The sequence below is a fragment of the Mus pahari genome, chromosome 10 (assembly GCF_900095145.1).
Source record: "Mus pahari chromosome 10, PAHARI_EIJ_v1.1, whole genome shotgun sequence".
Taxonomy (NCBI): Eukaryota; Metazoa; Chordata; class Mammalia; order Rodentia; family Muridae; genus Mus; species Mus pahari.
The window spans coordinates 107,216,063-107,238,876 of record NC_034599.1 but is presented as its reverse complement, the minus strand read 5'-3'; the positions used below and the strand labels follow the sequence as shown (position 1 = coordinate 107,238,876).

The 22,814-nt window shown below is 42.0% G+C and overlaps 1 protein-coding gene across 5 annotated transcripts in view; it reads right to left on the bottom strand.

The window, feature by feature from the left end:
- Positions 1–858: 858 nt before the first annotated feature.
- Positions 859–22,814, bottom strand: part of Ubp1 (upstream binding protein 1) — a 42,282-nt gene continuing 20,326 nt past the window's right edge. For 2 of the 5 annotated variants that reach the window (XM_029542896.1, XM_021206141.2), the window contains 12 exons: positions 20,518–20,623; positions 19,776–19,882; positions 17,966–18,118; positions 17,767–17,877; positions 11,948–12,051; positions 10,307–10,361; positions 10,007–10,100; positions 7,188–7,278; positions 6,347–6,465; positions 3,538–3,680; positions 2,864–2,915; positions 1,046–1,130 (listed from right to left, as the gene is read on the bottom strand). In XM_029542896.1, the coding sequence (XP_029398756.1) occupies positions 1,093–1,130; positions 2,864–2,915; positions 3,538–3,680; positions 6,347–6,465; positions 7,188–7,278; positions 10,007–10,100; positions 10,307–10,361; positions 11,948–12,051; positions 17,767–17,877; positions 17,966–18,118; positions 19,776–19,882; positions 20,518–20,623 (1,173 nt within the window). In that variant the 3' untranslated portion in view covers positions 1,046–1,092. Of the gene's footprint in view, positions 1,131–2,863; positions 2,916–3,537; positions 3,681–6,346; positions 6,466–6,489; positions 7,023–7,187; positions 7,279–10,006; positions 10,101–10,306; positions 10,362–11,947; positions 12,052–17,208; positions 17,317–17,766; positions 17,878–17,965; positions 18,119–19,775; positions 19,883–20,517; positions 20,624–22,814 lie in introns of those variants that run through there. The other 3 variants (XM_021206140.2, XM_029542895.1, XM_029542897.1) reach the window with 3 other exon arrangements.

Here is a 22,814-nt window from a genome sequence, read left to right as displayed (position 1 = left end):
AGAAAGGAGAGGGCATGACTCACGGGCACACCTGCTACGGACAAAGCAAGAATGATGCAGAGTATAGAGCCCCCACCAATCAGCACACCATCTAGCCATGATTGTACTGAAACTCAGTATTTGAGGGGGAAAGGGAAGGTTTATGATACATTTTAGTGTCTTGTTATGACATCTAGTGTTTCCAGGGTAATTTTATCTCATTAAAAAAAAATCCCTTTAACATCAGAAACATGATACTGTTTCTCCATTCCATCACCTAGTTCTGAGGTCTGGGGAAAGGCTTTAGATATGTTTAAGAACAGAACAGGCACAAGACAAGGGAGTGCACACCTGGAGGCTCAAGTGGGGGATGGGGAGACGAGAAAAGGAAACCACATGAGTTTAAAAGGCAAGGAGGTTTCAAAGGTGAAATCCAGAAACTAAAATGCTAAAGCTGGAAGCAAAAGCCAAACGCCCAAGTCTCTGTACCTATTAGGATTTACACTGACCTCGCACAAGGTATGGCTGACAGTGCAGTCCACTCATCTTCTCGGCTCTGCTCTGGTCTAGCAGGACCCCTCTGATGTCCACCTTCAGACATGATCGCTTCTGAGAAGGTGCTCAGCCTCTTACCTGACCCATATGGCCATGTCACCCAGTACAGAGCAGCTCCCCCAGAGGCAACCCTATCTCCTCTCCAGGCCAGCATAAGGGTCAGGCAACAAAAGCCAAACTGGCACAGAAAGGTAAATGCCCACGGTTGAGTTTTACATTCAATTCAAACTGCCCACAGTGTGAAGAGCAGCAGCGACTGCTCTGGGGGTTCTGTCCACTGGCCCTTGCCAGAGAAGCAAGTACTTGTGCCCACCATGGCTAGAAGCTGGGTTGAATGTCACTTGACATGCTCGCGCTCTCTCACGAGGATGCTGGGGCTGTGGCAGTGACAACGAGGAGATTTGTCTCTCCTACAGCTCATTAGGAAGGTCATCTTGTGTTTTCAATATGAAACATTTCACAGTAAAATCCAATCCCAAGACTTCTTGGATTCAGTCTTCACACACTTTTAAGCATGACTTTATTTGGTACTGACTAGAGTTCAGTCTGTATTAGGTATTACTTCAAAATTATGTGAATACCATCATTATTTTCAGCTGCCAAAAAAAAAAAAAAAGGGGGTTGTTAAAACTTGTAAGCTTAGAAGAGATACAGTATTAAACTGACTGCACCATCCTAGCTCCTCTTCCCTGTGACCCTGCTCAGGGAGCCCCGCCTGCATCACCTGCCGGGATCTACAGGGAAAGGGCTTAAGAGAGCAGCAGCAGATGAGCTTGTATGCTAACACAAAATAGGCCAAAGCACTGAGTGACGGCAGAGCTGAGAAAGCCCTGCCGAAAATGTGCAGGCAGCCTGCAGGGTCTGCTGTAGATGGCTGTCTCTTTGCTGGAAAACTGAACCCCCAGAGGTAGATATAGCAAGACCTAATGGCTTCAGGAAGCTGTGAGACTCAGTGAAGGCATCCACGTGGACAAAGAGAGCTAATACTACAGCACCCCCCTCCCCCCCCCCCCCCCGGATTCACGGGACACACGCTCTCCAGGGAACAAGAGCTGCTTGTTTTTTGTTTTTTTTTTTTTAAATTTTGCAAAATAAAAGCGATTACATTTTAAAATTGAAAATGTTTCTTCATGTAAGCAGTGAACCAGTTCACTGCTGTCTCACACGTGGAGGTGTCCACAGAAGGTAGCTTGATAGCCAATCAAGTAGAAAAGGAAATTGTATTTTCAAACTCCTTTGGCCAGTACTTTTCCAGTCACCACCATGTGACTGCTTCTTCTGGGGTGGGGTCTGGGCTGAGACTAATATAACTGGTCTTAATCAGACTTTCCCTGCTTATTCTGTAGTTTGAAGCTCACTTGATCTAGCCTGGACCTCTTCCCACACTGCTCCCTAATTAGCTCTGTACAGCCTGCCCAGGTTTTAGTCACACTAACATCTGAAAATTTCGAAACCCAAGGCTCCTCAGAATGGTACAATTAACTGCCTGGTTGACATACCAAGTTGGCTTGCTCCTTTGATGAGGCAGCCACAGGTCCTGGCAGTCAACTATTCCTCCATCAAACCAGGAGCCAACTGGGCCCTGTCTGCATCCATACACTCCTTTTGCCTCTGGCCCCTATGGACTCCCCTGTTCCAGTCTTGTCACTTGTCTCCACAGTGAGCATAGAAGGAAACCCCAACCCCATTGTTCCTTTGTTTAAACCACTTCACTGACTTCCCAACCTGTGTGAACCATTGTCACCGGCCATCACTGCATGCCAGGGCTGCCTCTCTCTCTGACCCCACTGCTCTGCTCACCCTCACAGAAGCCAAGTGCATTCTTCTGCACAGTCCCTCTCTGCCCTGAGTGAGCCCTGTGGCCAGCTCTTCCTTTTCTAGACCACCTCCTCAGAAAGCTGTCTGTAACCCAGCTCCCATAAGCCTGACACTGCCTTATTACTGCATGACACCTAATACTGGTAGTCAATTTCTGTGCCTGTGGCCAATTCTGAGCCCCTCCCCAACNNCCCCCCCCCCCAATACTACAATGGGATTCCCTGAGCCCTTGTTTCATTCAAGCACTAATAGAGTGCTCTCTTGGACAAAATGCTCAGCAAGCACTGGGTGAATAGACTCTGGTTTCAGGTCATGTATTAACACCAACCCTTTTTATATTGCTTGCTAATTTCTATTACAAACACTAAGCATATTGTTTGTCCATATTCCAACCTCTTTCAAAATTTGCAAAAATATCATTTTCAAGAATATGCACATACATGAGAGCTTCTAATCAGAGCACAGTGTGCTTCATGATCACAACATACCAAGGCACACATATGAAAAGTACCTTTTACTGTGGAGAATAAAAAACAAGTCTCATCTTGAAAGTTCTGAACCATCTAGAAGGATAAAGCAGACATGTAAGTATAATTAAGATCTATCAGTCTTTAACAGACCAGAAATTATTTAAATTTATAGTTAAAGGACTACAACATAACCTATGCATCTTTTTTACACAACTACACAACCCTAATCATTCATGGACAGCAGTATGAGATAGTAAAAGTTTCCACCTGTCATTTGTGAGCCACTGGGGAGCCTGTTGTGCCAGGTCCTGTGAAGACTGACTTAAAGATTATACAAGCTGTTTCCCACAGCTACTGCTCGTCAGTGAACACAGCTAGAGCACAGGTGAGTTGTACTTCTAATAGTAAGTGTTTTAAAATTGCTGCTCTTCCAACAGTGTGCAAAGGGAGAACCTACCTAATGCCTCGCCTCAAAGAAAGGACCAAAGTCTGCCACATACACAAACCTTACAGCTCCAGAAACATCTGAGTTCAAAAAGGTCAGGGAAAGCTCAGGCCCTCTCCCTGACTGTATTCCTTCTGCTATTAGGATACTATTTTGATCATGGCTGTATTTAAAAATGACTATTGTAAAAGATGCCAGCAGCACTTCTCACATTCCAACACTCTATGAGTGCCCATTGGCAGGAGGGGGAATACTACCTGTTTGATTTACCTGGTCACTAACAAGAATGTGGATACCAGTGGGGCCCTGTCTGTAAACCTGGTTAATTTGGTGGAAAGGAATATTAAAAACCGAGGCAAGTTTTCGAGCAACTTCTGAGGCAACCATTTCTTCCAAGTAGATTGCATGATAAACTGAAAGAGATAGAGAGAGAGCACTTTAACAACACTATCTGATGTTTTATACTTGAGCTACATACAGTCCATCTTTTCTTTTTTAAAAAAAGATTTATTTATTCTATGTAAGTACACTGTAGCTGTCTTCAGCTACACCAAAAGAGGGCATCCAATCTCATTACAGATGGTTGTGAGCCACCATGTGGTTGCTGGGATTTGAACTCGGGACCTCCGAAAGAGCAGTCAGTGCTCTTAACTGCTGAGCAGTCTCTCCAGCCCCCAGTCTATCTTTTCAAAGTGCCAAAATAATAAAATTCAAATTTAGAAACAGGGACAAGGTAACATTTCTTTGCCACTTTCAATTTTCTACCCACCCATTTGACATATAAGAACACGTTATTTATGCTCATGTATAATAAATACTTTGTACAAAACTATGTGACTTTTTCATTTTTCTCTAACAGCTTCATATATTGAGGGGTAAAAGAAAAGCATCAGGGATCAGAGTCACCAGGGTAACGGACTGGGGCTAAGGATAATATGTACATGGGTTACAATGTCTTGTTGTGGGCACAATGGAAGGAGTAAGCTTTAAACAAAAAGTATGTTTCTAATTGTGCATAAAAAACTCTTAAAAAGGAATTTAAGCCAGTAATTCTCCAAATGAGGATATAAGACTAAAAATTATCTGTGTCACCTCCAATACCCCCAAAAATTAAAAAAAAATTAAAAAAAAAATGGAGACAGCACCCTATGAGAAATAAGGATACAGAAAATGAAGTCTGGTTCTTCCTTAGAAGTCCCAGCCTCAGTTCAATATCCACTGTCTGACATTTCTGTCCATGCCTTGTACACAGCGGCACTCTGAGTCTGTATGTCAGTGTTAGTCAAGTGCGTCCTGCTCAAACCGACTCAAACCAGACATGGGCCTCACCAGGGAAGTGAACGGCACCATGCACAGGGACTGTCCTGAGCAGCTTAGGCTACAGCTCACAACTGACGACAGCGCTGGAGGAGCACCGCAGCAGTGTGTGGGGACTCCTTCCTGCCCTCTGGTTCTTTTAATAAAATGACACAACTTTTGGTTTATAGGAACAGGGTCAAAGCTATTGTTCACATGCCTGCCCTCTGTGACTTCTTCAAGGCTGTGATAAAGGTCAGTGCAGAAAAGTCCCTGTGTCTACAGAGTTATTACCTGGTCTTTAGCTCACTAAATTTGAATGGTCAAGGATAAAATAAAGGTCTCCCATGACTTCACCTACTCCCCTACAACACTCATCTCTGAGCACACATACTCCCCAATACTATACTCCTGGCGAAATGTGAGGGATGTGTATGATGGTGATACAGAGAGCTCCTTTAAGAATCTCACGACCTGCTGGGCACTGATGGCGTACACCTTTAATCCCAGCAGTTGGGAGGCAGAGGCAGATGCAGGCAGATTTCTGAGTTAAAGACCAGCCTTGTCTACAGAGTGAGTTCCAGGACAGCCAGGGCTACACAGAGAAACCCTGACTTTAAAAAAAAAATAAAAATAGGGCTGGTGAGATGGCTCAGTGAGTAAGAGCACCAACTGCTCTTCTGAAGGTCCAGAGTTCAAATCCCAGCAACCACATGGTGGCTCACAACCATCCGTAACGAGATCTGATGCCCTCTCCTGGAGTGTCTAAAGACAACTACAGTGAACTTACATCTAATAAACAAACAAACAAATAAATAAAACCAAAAACCAAACCAAAACAAACCCAAAAAAGAAGAATCTCATGTCCTTGGTTTTAAAAGCCACAGCTGTGATCACTGCTCTTCCATTCATTTACAGAAACCCAAGCCATGAGACATTTTTCAGAGCTCCACCACTATCAGGTACCCCTTAGAACGCTGTAATACATGTCTCCCTGAAGCTGAATGTCACCGTCATTCTGTTTCAAAATGTGAGAAGAGGGGACATTGCTACCATCACACAAATGAAAGCAAGGTGTGCTGATGCACACTGGTATCCTTGGTACTTTGGAGGATGAAGCAGGAGAATGGCGGTGCCATGAGACCAGCTTAGGCTACCTAGTAAGACCTGGTCCCAACCTGTCACCCTCCCAAAGTGTTTCTAATCAAAGGAGGGAGGAAAAAGGAGACAGGAGAGGCCAGAGTGCTTCATACTGTCCAACTGAGATAAATCTGCAAGGCAAAGAAGTCCTCCTTAGTCAGAAGGTAAACCATAGAGCTTGTGCTAACGCTGACCCTTAATGACACAGCTCCCACCATTCTGCCTACATGGAACACAATAGATGCTCACCCCAGGTGGGTCTACACTGGAGGAAGACTGCTATATCGACTTGTCTTTGTTCATGTGTGATAGTCGGGAGTTGTGTTCCCCCAATCCCCATCTAGTTAGTGAAATGGAAGGGGAAAAGACCTAAAAAACCAAAACAACCACCTGTTTCCCCAGCAAGCAACCAATGTGACATTTATCCAGAAAGGCCTCAACCAAGCTATTGTACTGACTGCTGGGAATTTCTTACATAAAAGTCATAAAAAGAGATCTACAGCATGCATATGAGGACAAAGAAGGTTCTAGTTCCCTCCTTTCCCCAGGACTTGACCCTACAGCTGCTCCTAGTGCTCAGCAGTCCTGTGCTCACGTCAGACAGTCTGAGGGAATATGGGAAGGAAATGCCCTCAATACCCACCGCAGGGTGTCCCACCGCCACTTTCACCTCCACTGCCTGCAGCTTGTGGCTGCCCTTGCAGCGCAGTGCTACTCGGCTGCTCCTGGCAGACATAGATGGTTAAGCGGGGCCTAACCGACCTGTAATCAGAAGATGCCATCAATGAGACTGTGAGCGTAAGCTGCCCCAGCACGTACAATCAACAACTACAGGAATCTACGGTCTAGTTTTCCTGGTGAGAACTTTACAGTGTTATTTCATTATGCAAAATAATTTTCTAATAAAAATATAAAAACCACACACCTCACACCAACTATCACAGGTCCAGACTCTAAACCATTGAGATGGTCTGTCAGATGCTGGTAAATTTAAGTTTTAAGATTGATTAAGCAATTGGAAATCAGTAAGGCTGGAGTTTACTCAAGTCTCAGCACACAAGTCTAGAGACAGTAATGGTAGCAGTGGGTCTCAAAGCCAGCACAGTCACAGTTCTAGCATTCTAATTGACAGTTACAAGTTCACATTTAATAACTGCTTAACAATAATCATGACCTTGAAAACCATAGATTCTGTAGAGCTCACCTAAATTAGAAGTTTTGTTTTCTTGGCAACAAACCCAGTCGTCTTCAAGAAATCAGTCCTGCCCATGTGCATTGCTACCAGTCTTAGTCTACCTCTGCCCTCATCAGTGCCTGCCCTGAAGGTGTACACAAAACAGTCTTCTCGTGAGCACAATGCTGCCGATGCTTGGTGGCGCACACAGGCACACGCCAACCTAGCGTGGAAACACATTCTGCCCACCAAAGCCCCCACACAGAGAAAAGTCCATTTCCAGCTCACACAAAATAGTCTGGTATTTTACCTTGACTTCAGGGAATTATAGAGCCGAATTCCATCGGCTGCACCACAAATCTGAACTAAATCCTCCTTTGTCAGCTTTAATAAGTCGGCACCTGGAAAACAGCAGAGATCCTCAAATAAGCAAGACAGAGCTGCTGCTTCACAGCCGGCGCCACTGCACGGGTCTGTCCTTCTGTGCAGCAACAGGTGTCCTGGAGTACACAGAGCCACGATTAACACAGGAAGGAACACATCTATCCCTTAGAGAAACAGCATGCTATGGAAACAAGGTGTCAGAAGCTGATAAGTCAGTGACCATGGACAGAAGACTCCTTATCTGCCTTTCTTTCCTTGTTGCTGGGCTGTGGATAACCCTGTTTCTGAATCTCCCTAAAGCCCTGGTGTTACTTTTCTTCTTTTTTAAAACATAAATGGAATACTGACATTTGGGGAACTTTGCCCAAAGTCACCAGTGAGTGAGAAGCAAAGTGGAGAGAGGATCTCATTACACCACTGTTTGCAACATCAAGTTAGACACTAAAAAGTTCCATCCCCACAGCCCATTCTAACAGGAGAGCTTAGTAGAAAATCACTCTGTTCCTTCAGATTGCTTCCATAAGTACTTGGTGTCTAGGATTTGCCTTAAAAGCATCAAAAAGAGCAGTGTGTGTAAGGGAGAAGTGGATATAAGACTGAACAAGCACTGGGCACCAGTGAAGTTGGGGTAGTCAGAGGAAGTCTTTCATGTACTCAATACTTACTATATTTGGAGATGTATACAAAATCTTTTTACTCTTTTAATATCAGTCAAGACCCATACTTCCAGAATTAAGGTATGACTTCATATAATAAACATCTACTCCCATATGTAGAAGATAACGGGGTTGCTTCACTTGCTCGCTTTGTTTCAGAGGTTCAAATGAAAGGGCTTGTCAGAGTCCTAGCTTATAAAGAAATAAAAACCAGAGAGGCTTAACTCCCATGAGATGCAAGCCTATATGGAGTCACTCTTGGAAAGAAATAGCAGAGAAAGAGGTTCTCTGTCTACTAGGGTCACACAGCTCTGAAGCAGGGCTCCTGGTTGTGACATCTGTAACTCATGAAGAGATATATCCCAGCTGGTGATGGTGAATCCCAGCTCTGACACGTGACTGACCACCTAAGAGACCTCACTGTCTGCTGCAATTCTTTTAAGTGCTGCAGCTCAGATGACGTGCCAGAGAGCAGCTCAGCAGGGACCCTCGAGAGGAAGGCCCCCCGGTTAAGGAAAATGCAGAATGCCAAGCCCTACTGTGTACAAGGAGTCTTACAGTTCCACAGAACATGCAGTAACATGCAAGTCCCAGATATCAAAAGGCTGTTCTATGTTTGCACTTCATCCACTTGCCCTATATAAGGGCTCATAAACTATCTCTCATACTGAATTCTATAATTTCTAGCTTTTCACACATTAAAGGTTTTATTTAATCATATTAAAAGGTGGATCCCAGCAAGCAAATTATTTCTACATGGAATTTTAATTTTAGAGTTCAAGAGCTACATGAGGAATAAGTACCCAGTGTGCAAACAATATAATAAATGACATAATAAAAACATCACTGTTTGTAAAACCAGGCTTTCCTCTGGGCATGTGCATAGACATGTCTCTCTTTTTAAACTGTTTCAATGGCTCCATACACAAGCAAAAGGAACGCTAGTGGCCACATCTCTGTGGCCCAGCATCTCTCAGAATGTTTGGTTAGGACTCATTAGCAAATATACTATGGGCAAAAGTACAAGGACTGCCCCTGCTTCCCGAATGCTCTCCTGCATGCCCCAGGACAATGCTGCTTGACACCTAAAGTCCCACCAGAACATTCTCTTAATTTCCTGTGCAGAAAAAGAACAGGCTATCTACGACACACATAGCTGAGCAAAACCACACAAATGAGATCATTGCTCTATGTGAAAAGGTTCAAGCTACAGGACACAGGGCAGCCTTATGGGACCTGAGCTCAAAAGGCCAAGGAAGAAAAGGCCAGATTCAAAGGGTCACATACTATAGGACTTCATTTGTTTAACATTCTCAGAATACTAATTATAGGCAGGGCAGTTCAATGTGTGTAGCAAAGGGGTGTGTGTGTGTGGAAGAATGACCTTACTATGAGACAGCAAGACAGACAGTACCTGTGTAGACAGACACCCTACATATATGCATATCTTAACTGCAGTGGTAGATGCACAGAGCTACATTCATTGCACAGTGACAGATCTATACATCCACGTTATTAGTGTTGACTTCTGTTCACAACAGTATACTATAGTTTTTGAGAAACTGAGAGAATGTGTGCTGAATCATCTCTCAACTGTCTTTCCAGTTTATCATTAAGCAAAATGTTATCTCAAACTAAGGTAGCATTGGGGCTGGCGAGATGGCTCACCAGGTAAGAGCGAGCACATGCTACTCTTGCAGAGGACCTAAGTTCAGGTCCTAGCACCCATGCTGGGGATCTCATAACCACTAATTCCAGCTTCAGGGGAGCTGACACTTCTGGCTTCTGTGGCCACCTACACTCACATGCATATACCCAGAGACAGGCACATAGATAATTTTAAAGTAATAAAAATAAACAGAATGAAAATACCACATAGAACTAAATATACCCACAATGAGTGGAATTTCCTGGTTTGGAAGAATTTAACAGGGTGTTACAACTGAGGAAAACTGAGAGATAATATATTTTTTTCTTGTTTGTAATAGATTTATCTAAAAGTATTTCAAAAGTTTCAAAATTCTTAATTAACAAAAGCAGGAAAACATACAAATAAAATATTCTCATGCATGCACACATACATACATACCTGAAAAATTAGAGAACAGTCTTGTATAGGAAGAGAACCTGTTTTTTAGCAGCCACTGCTGTGTTTCCTGGGTTGTAGCTGAAGGCTGAATTTGCTATTAATTTAAAAAAAAAAAAAAAAAAAAGCATGGATAAAAAAATTATTCAGGCTTTTAAAAAGTCATTAGCATGTCATGAAGAATATTTAAGCAAAACTCAAAAGGCTTTAAAATCTCAAGTCAGAACATAAATTGATGACTGAGCAGCCCACATAATTCGGCTAGAATCTTTATATTTAATAGTTTTAAGGAAATATACTTACTTCCCCAGAGGCTTGTGCAACTCCATCTCCCTGGTGATTTGGGGATGAAGAATTGCTGGAGAAAGGAAAAGGAAGGAACGGTTTTTAATTTATTTTTACACTAAGAAATTAAAAGCTATCTATTGTACAGGCAGTTTGAGATAGGACAACAGTGTAGAAAGAGCTGTGTAAGTCTGCAAGTAGGGAGAGTAGGAGGACGGGATGCAGGCACAACAGCAGCACCGCCATGCGCGAAGTCAGCACTGGCAAGTGTTTCCTTGAGTGTTTATATGGGTGTCAGGAAAATGGGGACATATGCATTTATTTTAGTTAGGAAAATACGTGAAATTAAGTAAGAGAAACAGCTAAAAAATAACTATAAAACATTCTAAGAAAAAAATTAGGCTATAAGAAACAGTGATCCTAACTAAATAGACAAATCTTCCTTATTAGTTAATATATTCACCCATGAGTAAAGGAAATGAAACAAACATGGGAGTCAAAGGTATAAAGACAACTGTGAATGACTGCAGAGAACATGCACCTCCTACTGCTCAGCAGGGTTCCGTCTCAGAACTGCTCCCCAGGTCCTAAGCCTTGCATTATTCTCCATTCAGCACACCTTAAGCCCCTTCTAACAGGAATTTGTCTTGCCTTTTCTATATCTCAGCAAGTGGGCCATGCTTGAAATACAGTGGGCGCTCAAGAAACATCCAGATGACTAAGGCATACAATTCAAAGCTCATCTCTAGATCACAGCCATTTGCTCTCACACCCAGACAGGAAACACAAGAGACTTCTTGTCTGTTACACACTGCCTCTCTGGTCCCCCTGGTCCCTGAGAATTTTTCTACTTGCAGATACAACCACTACTTGCAAACAGGCTCCTGGCTTATTTTCCATCTCCATGGAAGGAAAGTGAGATTTTGTTGTTTTTTTTGCTTACCAGATCCTGTCAACAAAAGACCGACGTAGAGAACTTTCCCCTGCCATCTCAAGCTTTCTTCATTTTTCTGTCCCATAAGAAACTTCCTAAAAGCAGGAACTTCTCAACTACTGTCCTCCAGCAAGACTTTAGGAACCAAAGGCTTACAGAGGCCTCTGCATATGCAAATCCTATTCTGAGGTCCCTGGACCTCAGCTATGAAAGGTAGATAACACATTCAAAGAAATCCAGAGGTCCTGATTTAAAAGTCACTAAAAAGACAAAGGTCTTTCCTTTAAATCTTAAATATTCAACTAAAACTACATTTGCTAAGAGGGTAAGAAACAGTAGAAAAAAATAACCTGTGTCATGTGGTAACTCAAAGCCCATTGTGCTTTGTAATCAATGTAATCTTAATATAGTCATATCAGAACCTCCCATCAACCACTCACCCTGGGGTCCTTAACTGAACTCTATCAGATAGGATCTTGTTATACAGCCCTGAGCCTGGCCTCAAACTGGAAATTTCCCCGTTTCAGTATCTGAAGAAAATGCTTCTCTGCAGTTACTGTAATGTCAACATATGAGACACAGAGTAGGTACACAAAGGCTGTCAGACTCTGACCCAAACATGGGCTATTTTCTAGCACCTGACACTGACACACATAAAGGCCGCATGGATAGGACCTGAAGGAGCAATGGTTAGGTGCAAGCAGAGGGCCCCACAAGCCAGGTACCTGTCTGGGACACTGCACGTGCTCGGCTGAGAGGAGGTGAAAGTGGGCGCTGGGGAAGGGCTGTTATTCACATAGGCTGTAGGGGTGTCGGGCCATGGAGAACACTAAGGACAGAAACAGAAATGAGTTAACAACATGCTTTTTAAATGGGAGGAAGAAGCACTTTTGTAATGTGGTCTCTAACTGACCCCATACAAACTCATAATACACAAGATGCCCAGTGCCTATCAAATGTGTCAGATTCACCGTGTGCAGCAAAAGCCACTCATTTATAGACATTTGTTTTCTGAAAGCTTACGTGCACGCACACGCACACAGACAGACACACGCATACATTTCTAGTATCTCCTGTCAGACGTTCCAGCAAATACATCTCAAGGTTTTAAGGTTTAAAAACAGCAGACAAAGATTCACAAGCAACATCTGACATTACACAGTGATATGGGTGTGGCTAGGTTCTGTTAACTGCTCCTTAGCCCTGCAGGGAGCAGCCTCATCAGTACCTACCATGATATAAGATAAGATTTACTGAACAGACTAGCATGTAAGCCTATCAATTGTGGGTATGCTGCCAGGTGTGTGTGTGTGGGGGGGGAGGTGGTTTCTAAAAAAGATATGGCAGACTGACTATCTCTCAACCTTAAGCAAAATTCAGAAACACATTACAGTTATATAAAAATGAATAAGCCAAGGTCCAGAGTATGCTGAGCAGGGCACTGTAATCAAGCAGAAACTTTCCCTTCTGAGCTGCACAAAGGTCCACCTAACGATCAGTATTCTCTCTACAGGTGCTCTTGCTGAGGATGGTGGTTTCAAGGGTCCCCCTTTACAATCGGCCTGCCCCCATCTGAGAGAAGAAAAGACATCACATCCAACCGAGCACTGGGGGTTCAAGACTCTGCACAACCAAGCAAATGCCAGTTTTATCTGCTTTGTCCATTTTTATATTTATCAACTATTCATTAAAATTTGCATAATTATTTTAATAAACTTGTGCTAATGAGTTTTTCCTTTTAAAATTACATTTATTTATTTACATATGTATGTGTGTGTGTCTATATACCTGCCATGGCATGCACATGGAGGTCAAGGGACACTTTGGGGGAATCTGTTCTCTCCTTCCACCACTTGAGCCTTGTAGACAGAACTCAGGTTGCTGGCATACACACAAGTATTTAACTTCTTAGCCAAGTTTAATCTATAGTCATAAGAAAATCTAAAGATTAAATTTCAAGCCAGGCTTGGTAGCACATGACTGTAATCAGGCTTGGGAGGTGGAGCAAGATGATCAGAAGTTTAAGGCCAACCTCAGCTACATGAGACCCTAAAATTAAAAAGAAAACTTTCTTACCAGTTCAGAAAAATCTATTGTATCCAGAAATACAATACTTGCAATCCCAAAATTCAGGAGGCCAAGAAAGAAAGACTGCCATTCATTCAAGGTCAGCCTTGAGCTGTAAAGAACTGGAGTTGCTAGGCTGCAGCTGCTCAGGAGTAAAGACACACACTGTTCTCGCAGAGGACCTGAGTTCAGTTCTCAGCACCCACATGGTGACTTACAACAATCTGTCACTCCAGTTCCAGAGGATCCAACACCATCTTCTGGCCTCCCAGGCACTGCACATATGTGGTGCACAGACATGCATGCAGGCAAGATACTCATACATGTAAAATAAGAACATGTAAATCTTTTTTTGTTTTTTTGAGACAGGATTTCTCTGAGTAGCCCTGGCTGTCCTGGAACTCACTCTGTAGACCAGGCTAGCCTCGAACTCAGAAATTCACCTGCCTGTGCCTCCCAAGCGCTGGGATTAAAGGGGCACCACCACCGCCCGGATAAAACATTTAAATCTTTAAAGCAATGGAGGATATGTAAGGCCTCCAGGCATAAAGGTGAACAGGAAGGCAACGTTTAAAACCAGCAGAGTACAAAGGTGGGACCGAGAGAGATTAGGGGGTAAATCTGAGGATGATCCTTGGATTCTGCAGGCTACTTCCTCCTAATTAATAACTGTTTTAATTTTTAATAGTTTTTTGTTTGTTTTGTTTTCTCGGGAGACAGGGTTTTCCTTTGTAGCCCTGGTGTCCTGGTGCTTGCTCTGTAGACCAGGCTAGCCTTAAACTCACAGAGATAAGTTTTAATTTAATAAATACAAATAATCATCATACCAGGAAATGCTTCCTTTGCAACTGTTCAAATTTACAATGAAATATTTGGATGCCAGTTTGAAGATAATCAAGGGAAAAAAATCTTATTTTTCAAACTCTTTGCAAGATGTTAAGCCCACTAATGTGAAGCCTATAGCTTGCACTGAACTGAGTCTCTCCAGACAAACCACCAAACACAAGCATCAACAGGGAAAGAAAAGAAATCACCAGCTGTCTTCACATCTGCCCAATTATAGAGCCCCTGAACAAGAGGAAAATCACCAGATTTTGTTCCTGAGACAACCACCTTTCAAAGCAGAAACTAATGGCTGGTCTACTCCAGTAGTGACCTTACTATAGATGCTATTTCATTCCAAATGAAAATACCTGTTGTTCTAAAAGTAGAGCCTTTGCCTTTTATCTTACTAAGTATCACTCTCTCCTCGGCTTACAGTGTGGAGTGCCCGTGCCTATTACAGCACATCTAACCAAGGAAGCGTGGACTCTAACCCTACTACATCAACGGTTTCTTCCTCTTACACCATCCTCTCCTAACAACAATAATAATAATGCATATAATGCATCTAAACATACACATCTAGATAACTCTTAATACCCAAAGGAATGCCTCTCCAAAACAAATCTACCTAGGTTATTGATAGCTCTTTGAGAAAACAGAGCTATTTCCAAACTTGAAGTTGGTGTGGTACAGTGGAAAAGGCCCATTTACTCACCATACATTCATCTATTACAAATTTATATGCTTTTCTATCACAAGAGGAGTTTTTAATTTGAGGTTTTGTTTGCTTTATGGGGCCAGAGGACAAAATCAGAATCGTCTGTGTGCTAGGCAAGCACTGTAGCACTAATGGGCACCTGCTGTTGAAAGCAAGTGGAATTAAGTGCAGTGCTGATGTTCCTGAAGCCTCTATCAATGGTCTGAACCTGTGAGATTCTGGTTTCAGGGTACTTGGAATGTAGAAGTTTCCCACAGAGATTAAAGAATGAGGACCCACTGTCTGCAGCAAGCCATGGGAGCTCAGGGGTGTGCCAGGGATCAATAGACACAAAAAGGGTTTGTTATGCATCATCTCCTGGGAACCAGTATGAGTGACAACTCAGCGTGGGACCCTGTCACCCAGCACCTTTTAGATCTTGTCAAGATTTCTGGATACATATCCCTTTAACTGGAAGCCAACTGTTAACTGCCCAAAACTGCAAGGAAGGTACCCTCCACCCCCGCCCAGTACCCCACACAGACATTGAAGAGACAGATGAAGTGCTGCAGCTATGATCTTGGTTAAGGGGTTCATGATCTGCACCTTGCATTTTGAAAATAGGTTTACAGCTTAAGGTCTAGCCAATACTAGAAGCATCATACCCAAACCCAATGTAGCCAGGGCGGCCGGTGAGGCACTTAAGAAGATGTGAAATCCCAGGCATGGACTGCTGATGTTTTGCATATTAGGACTTAAGATGCATTGTAATTTACCACCGACTTCCTCATTTTCAGATAGGCTCTGGGCTACAACACACTAGAACCAACTTCTTTTAAATTAGATAAATAGTTTGTAACAGGCAAGTTTTAAGGCAAGTGACTTAAGTACCCATAAGCACCTCAAAAAGACAAAAACATTTGTAGGTTTTCATAACAATTGAAGATAATAAAACAGGAGGACAGACAATTGGGGAAAGGAGCATTCAGTAGTTCTGACCACCTCTGATTTAAACCAAAACAGCCCAGTTAAAGAAAATATAAAGAACCAGGCATGGCGGCTTACACCTGCAAGCTTAGTACCCAGGAGGCTGAGGCAGGAGGACTGCCAGGAGAGCAACAGGGTGAGTTCCCATGCTGGACTAGTGTCTGAAAAAGGATGATAGGTAGGTAGGTAGGTAGGTAGGTAGGTAGGTAGGTAGGTAGGTAGGTAGGTAGGTATATATAGATTAAAAAATGCAGCATATGCTCCCAGTACCCTTGATGCAAGCATGCATAAAGAAGCTTTTAAACACTGTTTTAAATGGGAAATGACATCCCCGTGATAGTGCTTGTGACACTGCCCTTCAAATTCCACAATTAATCACTGATCAAGATAAAAGAGCAAAAATCCACTTTGGGGACACCAATACTACAAACAGTGCAGTAATGAACAGAACACTCAAAATAGTTATTGAAATAAGACCTTTAATATAACTGCTCATATTTAATAAGGGTATATAAGATGATTTAAATCTGTAACCAGAACAATCCCCTAGGGACTGCTGGATAGAGTTGCGTTAAAAAGACATGCAATATTTAACCCGACAAAACTCAACCAAAACCCTCACTGGCTGCTTATTTCTGAGGGTCCTAGGGTTAAGTGCAGCAAGGTCACTACTGTAGTATGAAAATCACATTACAATGCAAGTGCCAAGGGCAAACACTACACAGTCGAAGATGTTTTTTTTACCAGTGCTGCCAAAGAGGCTTTTAGAAGCACAGACACACATCCTTGTGCATGCAGGAAATGTGGTATGGTGTACTGTACATGGGAATGTCAAGCTTGCTGCAATCGTTTAGCTAGCTACAAAATACATGTAAAAAAAAAGCAAAACTTTCATTAGCTACATAAAAATAGCTATTTAAAATTAGTTAGGTAAGCTGAGCGGTGGTGGCATACACTTTTAATCCCAGCACTTGGGAGGCAGAGTCAAATGGATCTCTACAGAACAAGTTGTAGGACAGCCAAAGCTACACAGAGAAAGTCTGTCTTGAAAAACAAAACAAAAATAAACTAATTAATAAAAATAAAATTAGTCAAATAATTTCAGTTATCTTGAAGGAGTCCTGTGTGTGAATGGGGGGAGAGAACAAGGGAACAAGTTGGAAAACATATCTGAGTGTCCAAAACCACCCAATATGGTCAACATTGTTTATGTTTCCTTTTAAAGTGTTAGATTTAGGAAATTTTCCTCAATGAGGAACAAACAGAAAGCAGAAAGCTAAACAAAAGCAAATTAAATCAAGACAAGGACATCAAAAACAATTTCGGCTTTACTTTTCCATGGAAGTTGATCCTATATCTAACACTGCACAAGGGTTCTTGCACAATGAAAAGAGAAGCAGAAGCCCTTACACTGCCTCGCTTTGCCAGAGAATCACCGTAGTCTGCTGGCAAAGTCCGCTTGCTGGACTTTTTCTGCTCATGTTCAACTGCATCTTCAATTATAGGCTCAAGCCTCATCTGGACAAACACCAAAGATTGGGATCAATGTCTTTTCATTACACAAAGAAAGACCTAAAACCCTGTGTTATGTCTTTGCGTTCAATTAAACAAATGTATGACTAAAAGGATTCCAAGTTAAAGAAAATGCAAAACCCCAGCAGTGACAAAAATTGGACATTCTAAGCCCCCACTTAAATCTCTTATCAATTTCAAGGTTTTTCAGGTCTATTCTGAGACCTCACATTGGGATTTCAGCATCTTCATTCAAGATCCCACCCATGCAAATAAACTCATAAAAATCCCCAAACTTAGGAGAAACACGTGCCCACAAAGCCCTCAGAGTATCATGTCAATCCGCCACCCCAACCCCCAACCACCTCGTTGCCACATGTGTGTGAGGTCCTGCTAACAGGTTTGCTAACACGCAAACCTCTGCTCTCTCCAAAGCCAAAGGCTGCGCTGTATTACCTCTGTGAGAATGGTGGTGTCGTAAGACGGTTGATACTTTTCTTTTTCATGAGCTGTTCTCTTCTCCATCTTTTCTCGGTCATTTTTTTGTTTCCTGTCCGCACCTTTAGGCTTGAACACAGAGTAGATGAGTTCAATCACCTAGCTGTACACGGCATTATGAGCAGACCTGAGCATCCCCCCTGGGCCCAATGTTTACCTTAAAGACTTTGATTTGGCAGCTAGCTGAGTGAAGATGATCTGTGTATTCCCCGTTTTCATTCTGCTTAAAGGTGTCAACCTGGATCCTGAAAGGCACTCCTTTTTCACCTCCATGCTTACGTGGGGTGAATTCTGTGCTGATACAGTGTACCTATAAAACAATTCAAGCCGAAATACATTAAAAAACCTTCTGCTGGGGCTCTTTCTATTTTACTCCCTCATGGATGTACAATGAAGATCTCTTAAAACAGACAAAACAGTCTAGTTATTGCATGGATTTCCTGAATTATTCTGGATACAGACTTTCCTTTCAGAATCCCACTGTTCCTGGATCCTTTTGTTCTAGTGCTTCTCTCAGGGGGGATCTGTTCTAGTGAGGAAAAGAAGGGCACAGGCGCTTCTTTGTGGTATCACCTGTCTGCACCCCAACACCATGCACTCAGGGCCCTAAGGCCTGCTTCACCACAGCTTCTCCCCTGCTGATTCTCTGTATACACCATCTTATGATTCTTTTCCTGGGCAAGTTTCAGGCCCTAGAGCCTCATTCTTTATCCACCTACACTCTCCAGGGCAACCCTTCTAAGTCCTGTCAGGATCCCAGGGGCAATATTCATTTTACTGCCCCCTGCAGAAAATAATCTCAGGGTACAGCAGCAAAGTCAGCAAGCAGCAAGACCATAGTCACTTCAGACTTCACAGAGACATGCCCTTGTCCAAAGATATGCAGTGTGAAAGCTCACCTCTGAAATATGGCTGCACAACCTGGAATAAGGCTTGGTACTACACCTCTCATGTACTACAAACTCGTCTAATTGGACAAATACTAATATGAATCATGTCACTATCATTAACTGCTGAGTAGCATCTGGGAGACAATCCAAACACTGAATATAATGATCCTTAGAGTTGATGTGAACACTTAAGCTGGTCAATAACTCAATGGCGATCCCCTTCTATACAATGACTATCTATCTACACAGTAGTTAAAATTCCACCACTTACAAATTTGTACACAGTATATACCACAATTACTTTTGAGTTGTAAATATGTGGTCATGTTAGTTTCAAGGTTATCTTTTGGACACAGGAAGTGTGTGTGGATAAAATACCATGGGTGTTAAACATTCCGTGTAGCAGGGCCTGGTGCGGTGGTGCACAGCCATACTCCCAACACTAGGAGGAAGAGGCAGATGGATCTCTGTGCACTAAGTTGAGATTGGTCTGCATAGCAAGCTCCAGGCTAGCCAGAGCTACACAGTGAAACCCTGTTCTGATAACAACTCAATGGTAACTAAAAGTTGAGAAAAAGATGCTAACAGCTCACACCACAAGATGGACACATGAGGAATCCATTCTTATCTCTTCACTTATGGAGGCTTTCAAGTTTGGTTACAAACATGCTTTAAATGTTAGAAAAAATTTAAACTGGAAACTTTTTTCAACAGTATCCTTTTAAATAGCACTTTCTGTTCAAGTGAAATGTGTATCCTGAAAAACAGAAATTTCTGCTATTATGAATACCAAAAATAAAATAGAATGTAAAAACCAGGTGTGATGGCACATTATTCTACCTAGCAAATTCCAGGCCATCTAAGTGGAGATAAAAAAAACAAAAAACAAAAAAAATATTCTTTTCACCAAATGTCTTTATGTCTACATGACTAATCTACTAAATCAAACCCATTTTAACTGTGTGCATTTAATAAATAAAAAGGCATTACATTATACTTTAAAAGTAGGAAATATTTTCATGAGACAGGAATTTAATTAATCTTCTAAATGACTGGGGCAGACATGAAAAGGCAAACCTGAATGAAGGCAGATGTGCGCTTTGCAGGGTCCCACAGAAATTCAACTGCATTTAACTGGCTTGGATTTGTCCTTGTGTCAATTATTCCCACCGACATTGGAATATCTGTATGTTCAAAAACAAGTTACAAAAAAAAAAAAAAGGATCCATTTTAAGTCATTAAATGACGCACAATTTGAGCCTGGTGTGGTGGCACACTCAAGTAGAGAAGTAGAGTCCCAGCTATTCGGAAGGCTGGGGTACAGGGGATGGCTTGAGACTAGGGGTTCAAGTGCAGCCTGGGCAGCATAGCGAAACCCCATTTCAAAACAAAACAAAACAAAACAAAAAAATCAAACAAACAAACAAACCAAACTTACAACTTACTATATTATGCTCTATGGAAATAATTAATCCATGTTGAACTTCCCTTCAACGTTCTCCGTAGTCAACCTTGTCTTCAATATCAAATCCACCTAACGAGAATCACAGTTTCTCCCACCATGGCTTATATTTCATTTCATTAAAAATATGATGGACGGTGCCAACTGAGGTTTTAGATAGCTTCAAATTTGTACAATTCCTGGTTGAGGTTATTTTAGCACCACAAAGCTACTTCGTTCCTTTAGCATTAAACAATTCTCAAGACACAAATCTAACACCTACTACATCCAAACAATAAATTTTACATGGTGCCAATTATGTTACTGGACAGCTACAAAGCACCTTCATTTCCACGGTCTTTTGACAGCCACCTGTACCTAAATCGAGAAGCCTGTCTCCTGGACGATTCCACTTCCAGCCTTCAAGCTGCTGATGTTCTGTGTACTGTAGCCGCCTGTCATGGAACACCACCCTTATGATGCTCTGTAAAACAAGGGGGGAGGTAAGCATTCTAACTGCGCAGCAGCAGCACCAGCACTACAACAAGAAGAACATATTAATCACTAATAGATGAGCATCCAAGCCCATACTCTGCTTTAAATACTCCTTCTGTTTAGTTGGGCATCATGGCTCTCACACCTATAATGCCAGCACTTGAGAGGTTGGGGCAAGAGGACTACTTCAAGTTTGAGGCCAGCCTAGGTCACATTTCAAAGCTAACATAGACTATAGTGACATCTTATTTCCAAAATAAGATTAGAAAAATTCCACCGGTGAATTTTTCTATTCTTGGATACCTGATTTATGGCACACATACTTAGAAACTAGGAATTATAACTAAAAATTATGCCCACATAGAAAAGGCAGTAGGAACAGGAAACCTAGGTCATAGGTCAGTCTAGGCTACAATCAAGCCATCTGGGTTATATAAGAAGGCCTTATTCCAGACTAGGCTATAAAGTAAGACCTCAACATTCATGAATAAAAAGCAAGGAGAGATAGCATATCAAATATGTTCAACACAAACAACTTCCATAATACTTCTGACAATAGCACATGAGTACCATGTGTCTCCAAATTTAAGCTGTGCAGTCAAAGATGACAGGGACAATAAATAGAATGTAAAAAGATGTGATTTTTCAATAAATTCATTCTATGATCATCTATGTTCTTAATTCTACCTCTCAGGATATAATTGGGTATATTCTAACACATGCAACAGAAAAAAAAAATCAGACATGTTATCAACTGAATGGTGAGCTGGAAGTAAAACCTCCTAAAAATGACCCTTTCACTCCACGTTAAACTGACAGGTACTTTAACTAGCTTGATGAAATTATTTTCAACATGTCTCACCTATTAGCTATTTCTCAATCAGGTAATTGCCTTAAAAAGCTAATTAAACCAGGTGTAGTGATGCACATCTTTAATCCCCACATGGGAGTTGGGGGAAGGCAAGAGCATCTCTGAGTTTGAGGCCTGGTCTACAGACTGAGTTCCAGGGTGGCTAGAGCTATTACACAGAGAAACAAACAAACAAACAAATGTGCCACTTTTCACTGAGAAATCCAATTCTGACATTTGGTGTGCATATCAACGTCAACAGTCTTAGATAATGTAACCAAAACCATGAACTAGTGAACTGTATAAGTCAACATGCACACAGGGGATGAGGGCAAGAGATGCAGCTCAGCAGCTACTGCTGACAGCTGAGGGAGGACCTGCTTTTGTGGAAGATCCAAGGTGTGTTTCTGACATCCACATGGAGGCTCAAAACCACCTGTAACTCCAGCTACCAGAAATCTTCTGACAGCTGAGAACTCTTGCAACACACACCACACACACACACACACACACACACACACACACACACACAGAGATCTTTTAAAAAATAGAGCATATAGGTGAAAAGGTGAAACTAAGACTGGGAAGTTGTTGGTAACTGTTTACACTGACAAGAGAATCTATTAAGAGAACTTAAGATAGATGCATGCATATTTCACATGCTACCACGTAAAAGGTATAGGTGAATTCACAGTACCTCCTCTCTACTTCTAGATGTGATTAAAGTTTACAATACAAAAGGTAAAAGCCAGGCCTGACAGGACAAACCAGCAACTCTGTTCTTAGAAACCCTGATGCAGGAAGACTTTAAGTTCAAGGCCTGTGTGGTCTACACAGGGAGCTCCAGAAGGCGCATTCACTAACAAGATAAAGAGACCAATGGAGCACTCACTGATAGAGTGCTTGCCTAGCATGCATGGGGCCCTAGAGTCAATCCTCAGTACTAAGAAGAAAACAAAAAACCAATCAAAAAAGTTTTTAAGATAGTCTAACAATTTTGGGACTTGGAAATAAAGTATGCATGAAGCTGTGGGTTAAATCCCCAGCAACTACACACACTCAGCACAGTAGTATTCACCTAGCATCCCAGCATTCACGGCAATCTTCAGCCTACATGATGAAACTGAGACCAGCCTGGACTACATGAGACCTTGTCCCAAAACAGGCATGCACCACTTTTGGATCCAGTTTTAAAGGCCTCAACATAGGATACAGAAAATACTAATCAATTTTATTACAGAATCCATCATAACACTTCAACCTTTTTTTTTCATTTATTTATTTATTTTTTATTATTTTCTTTATTTACATTTCAAATGCTATCCTGAAA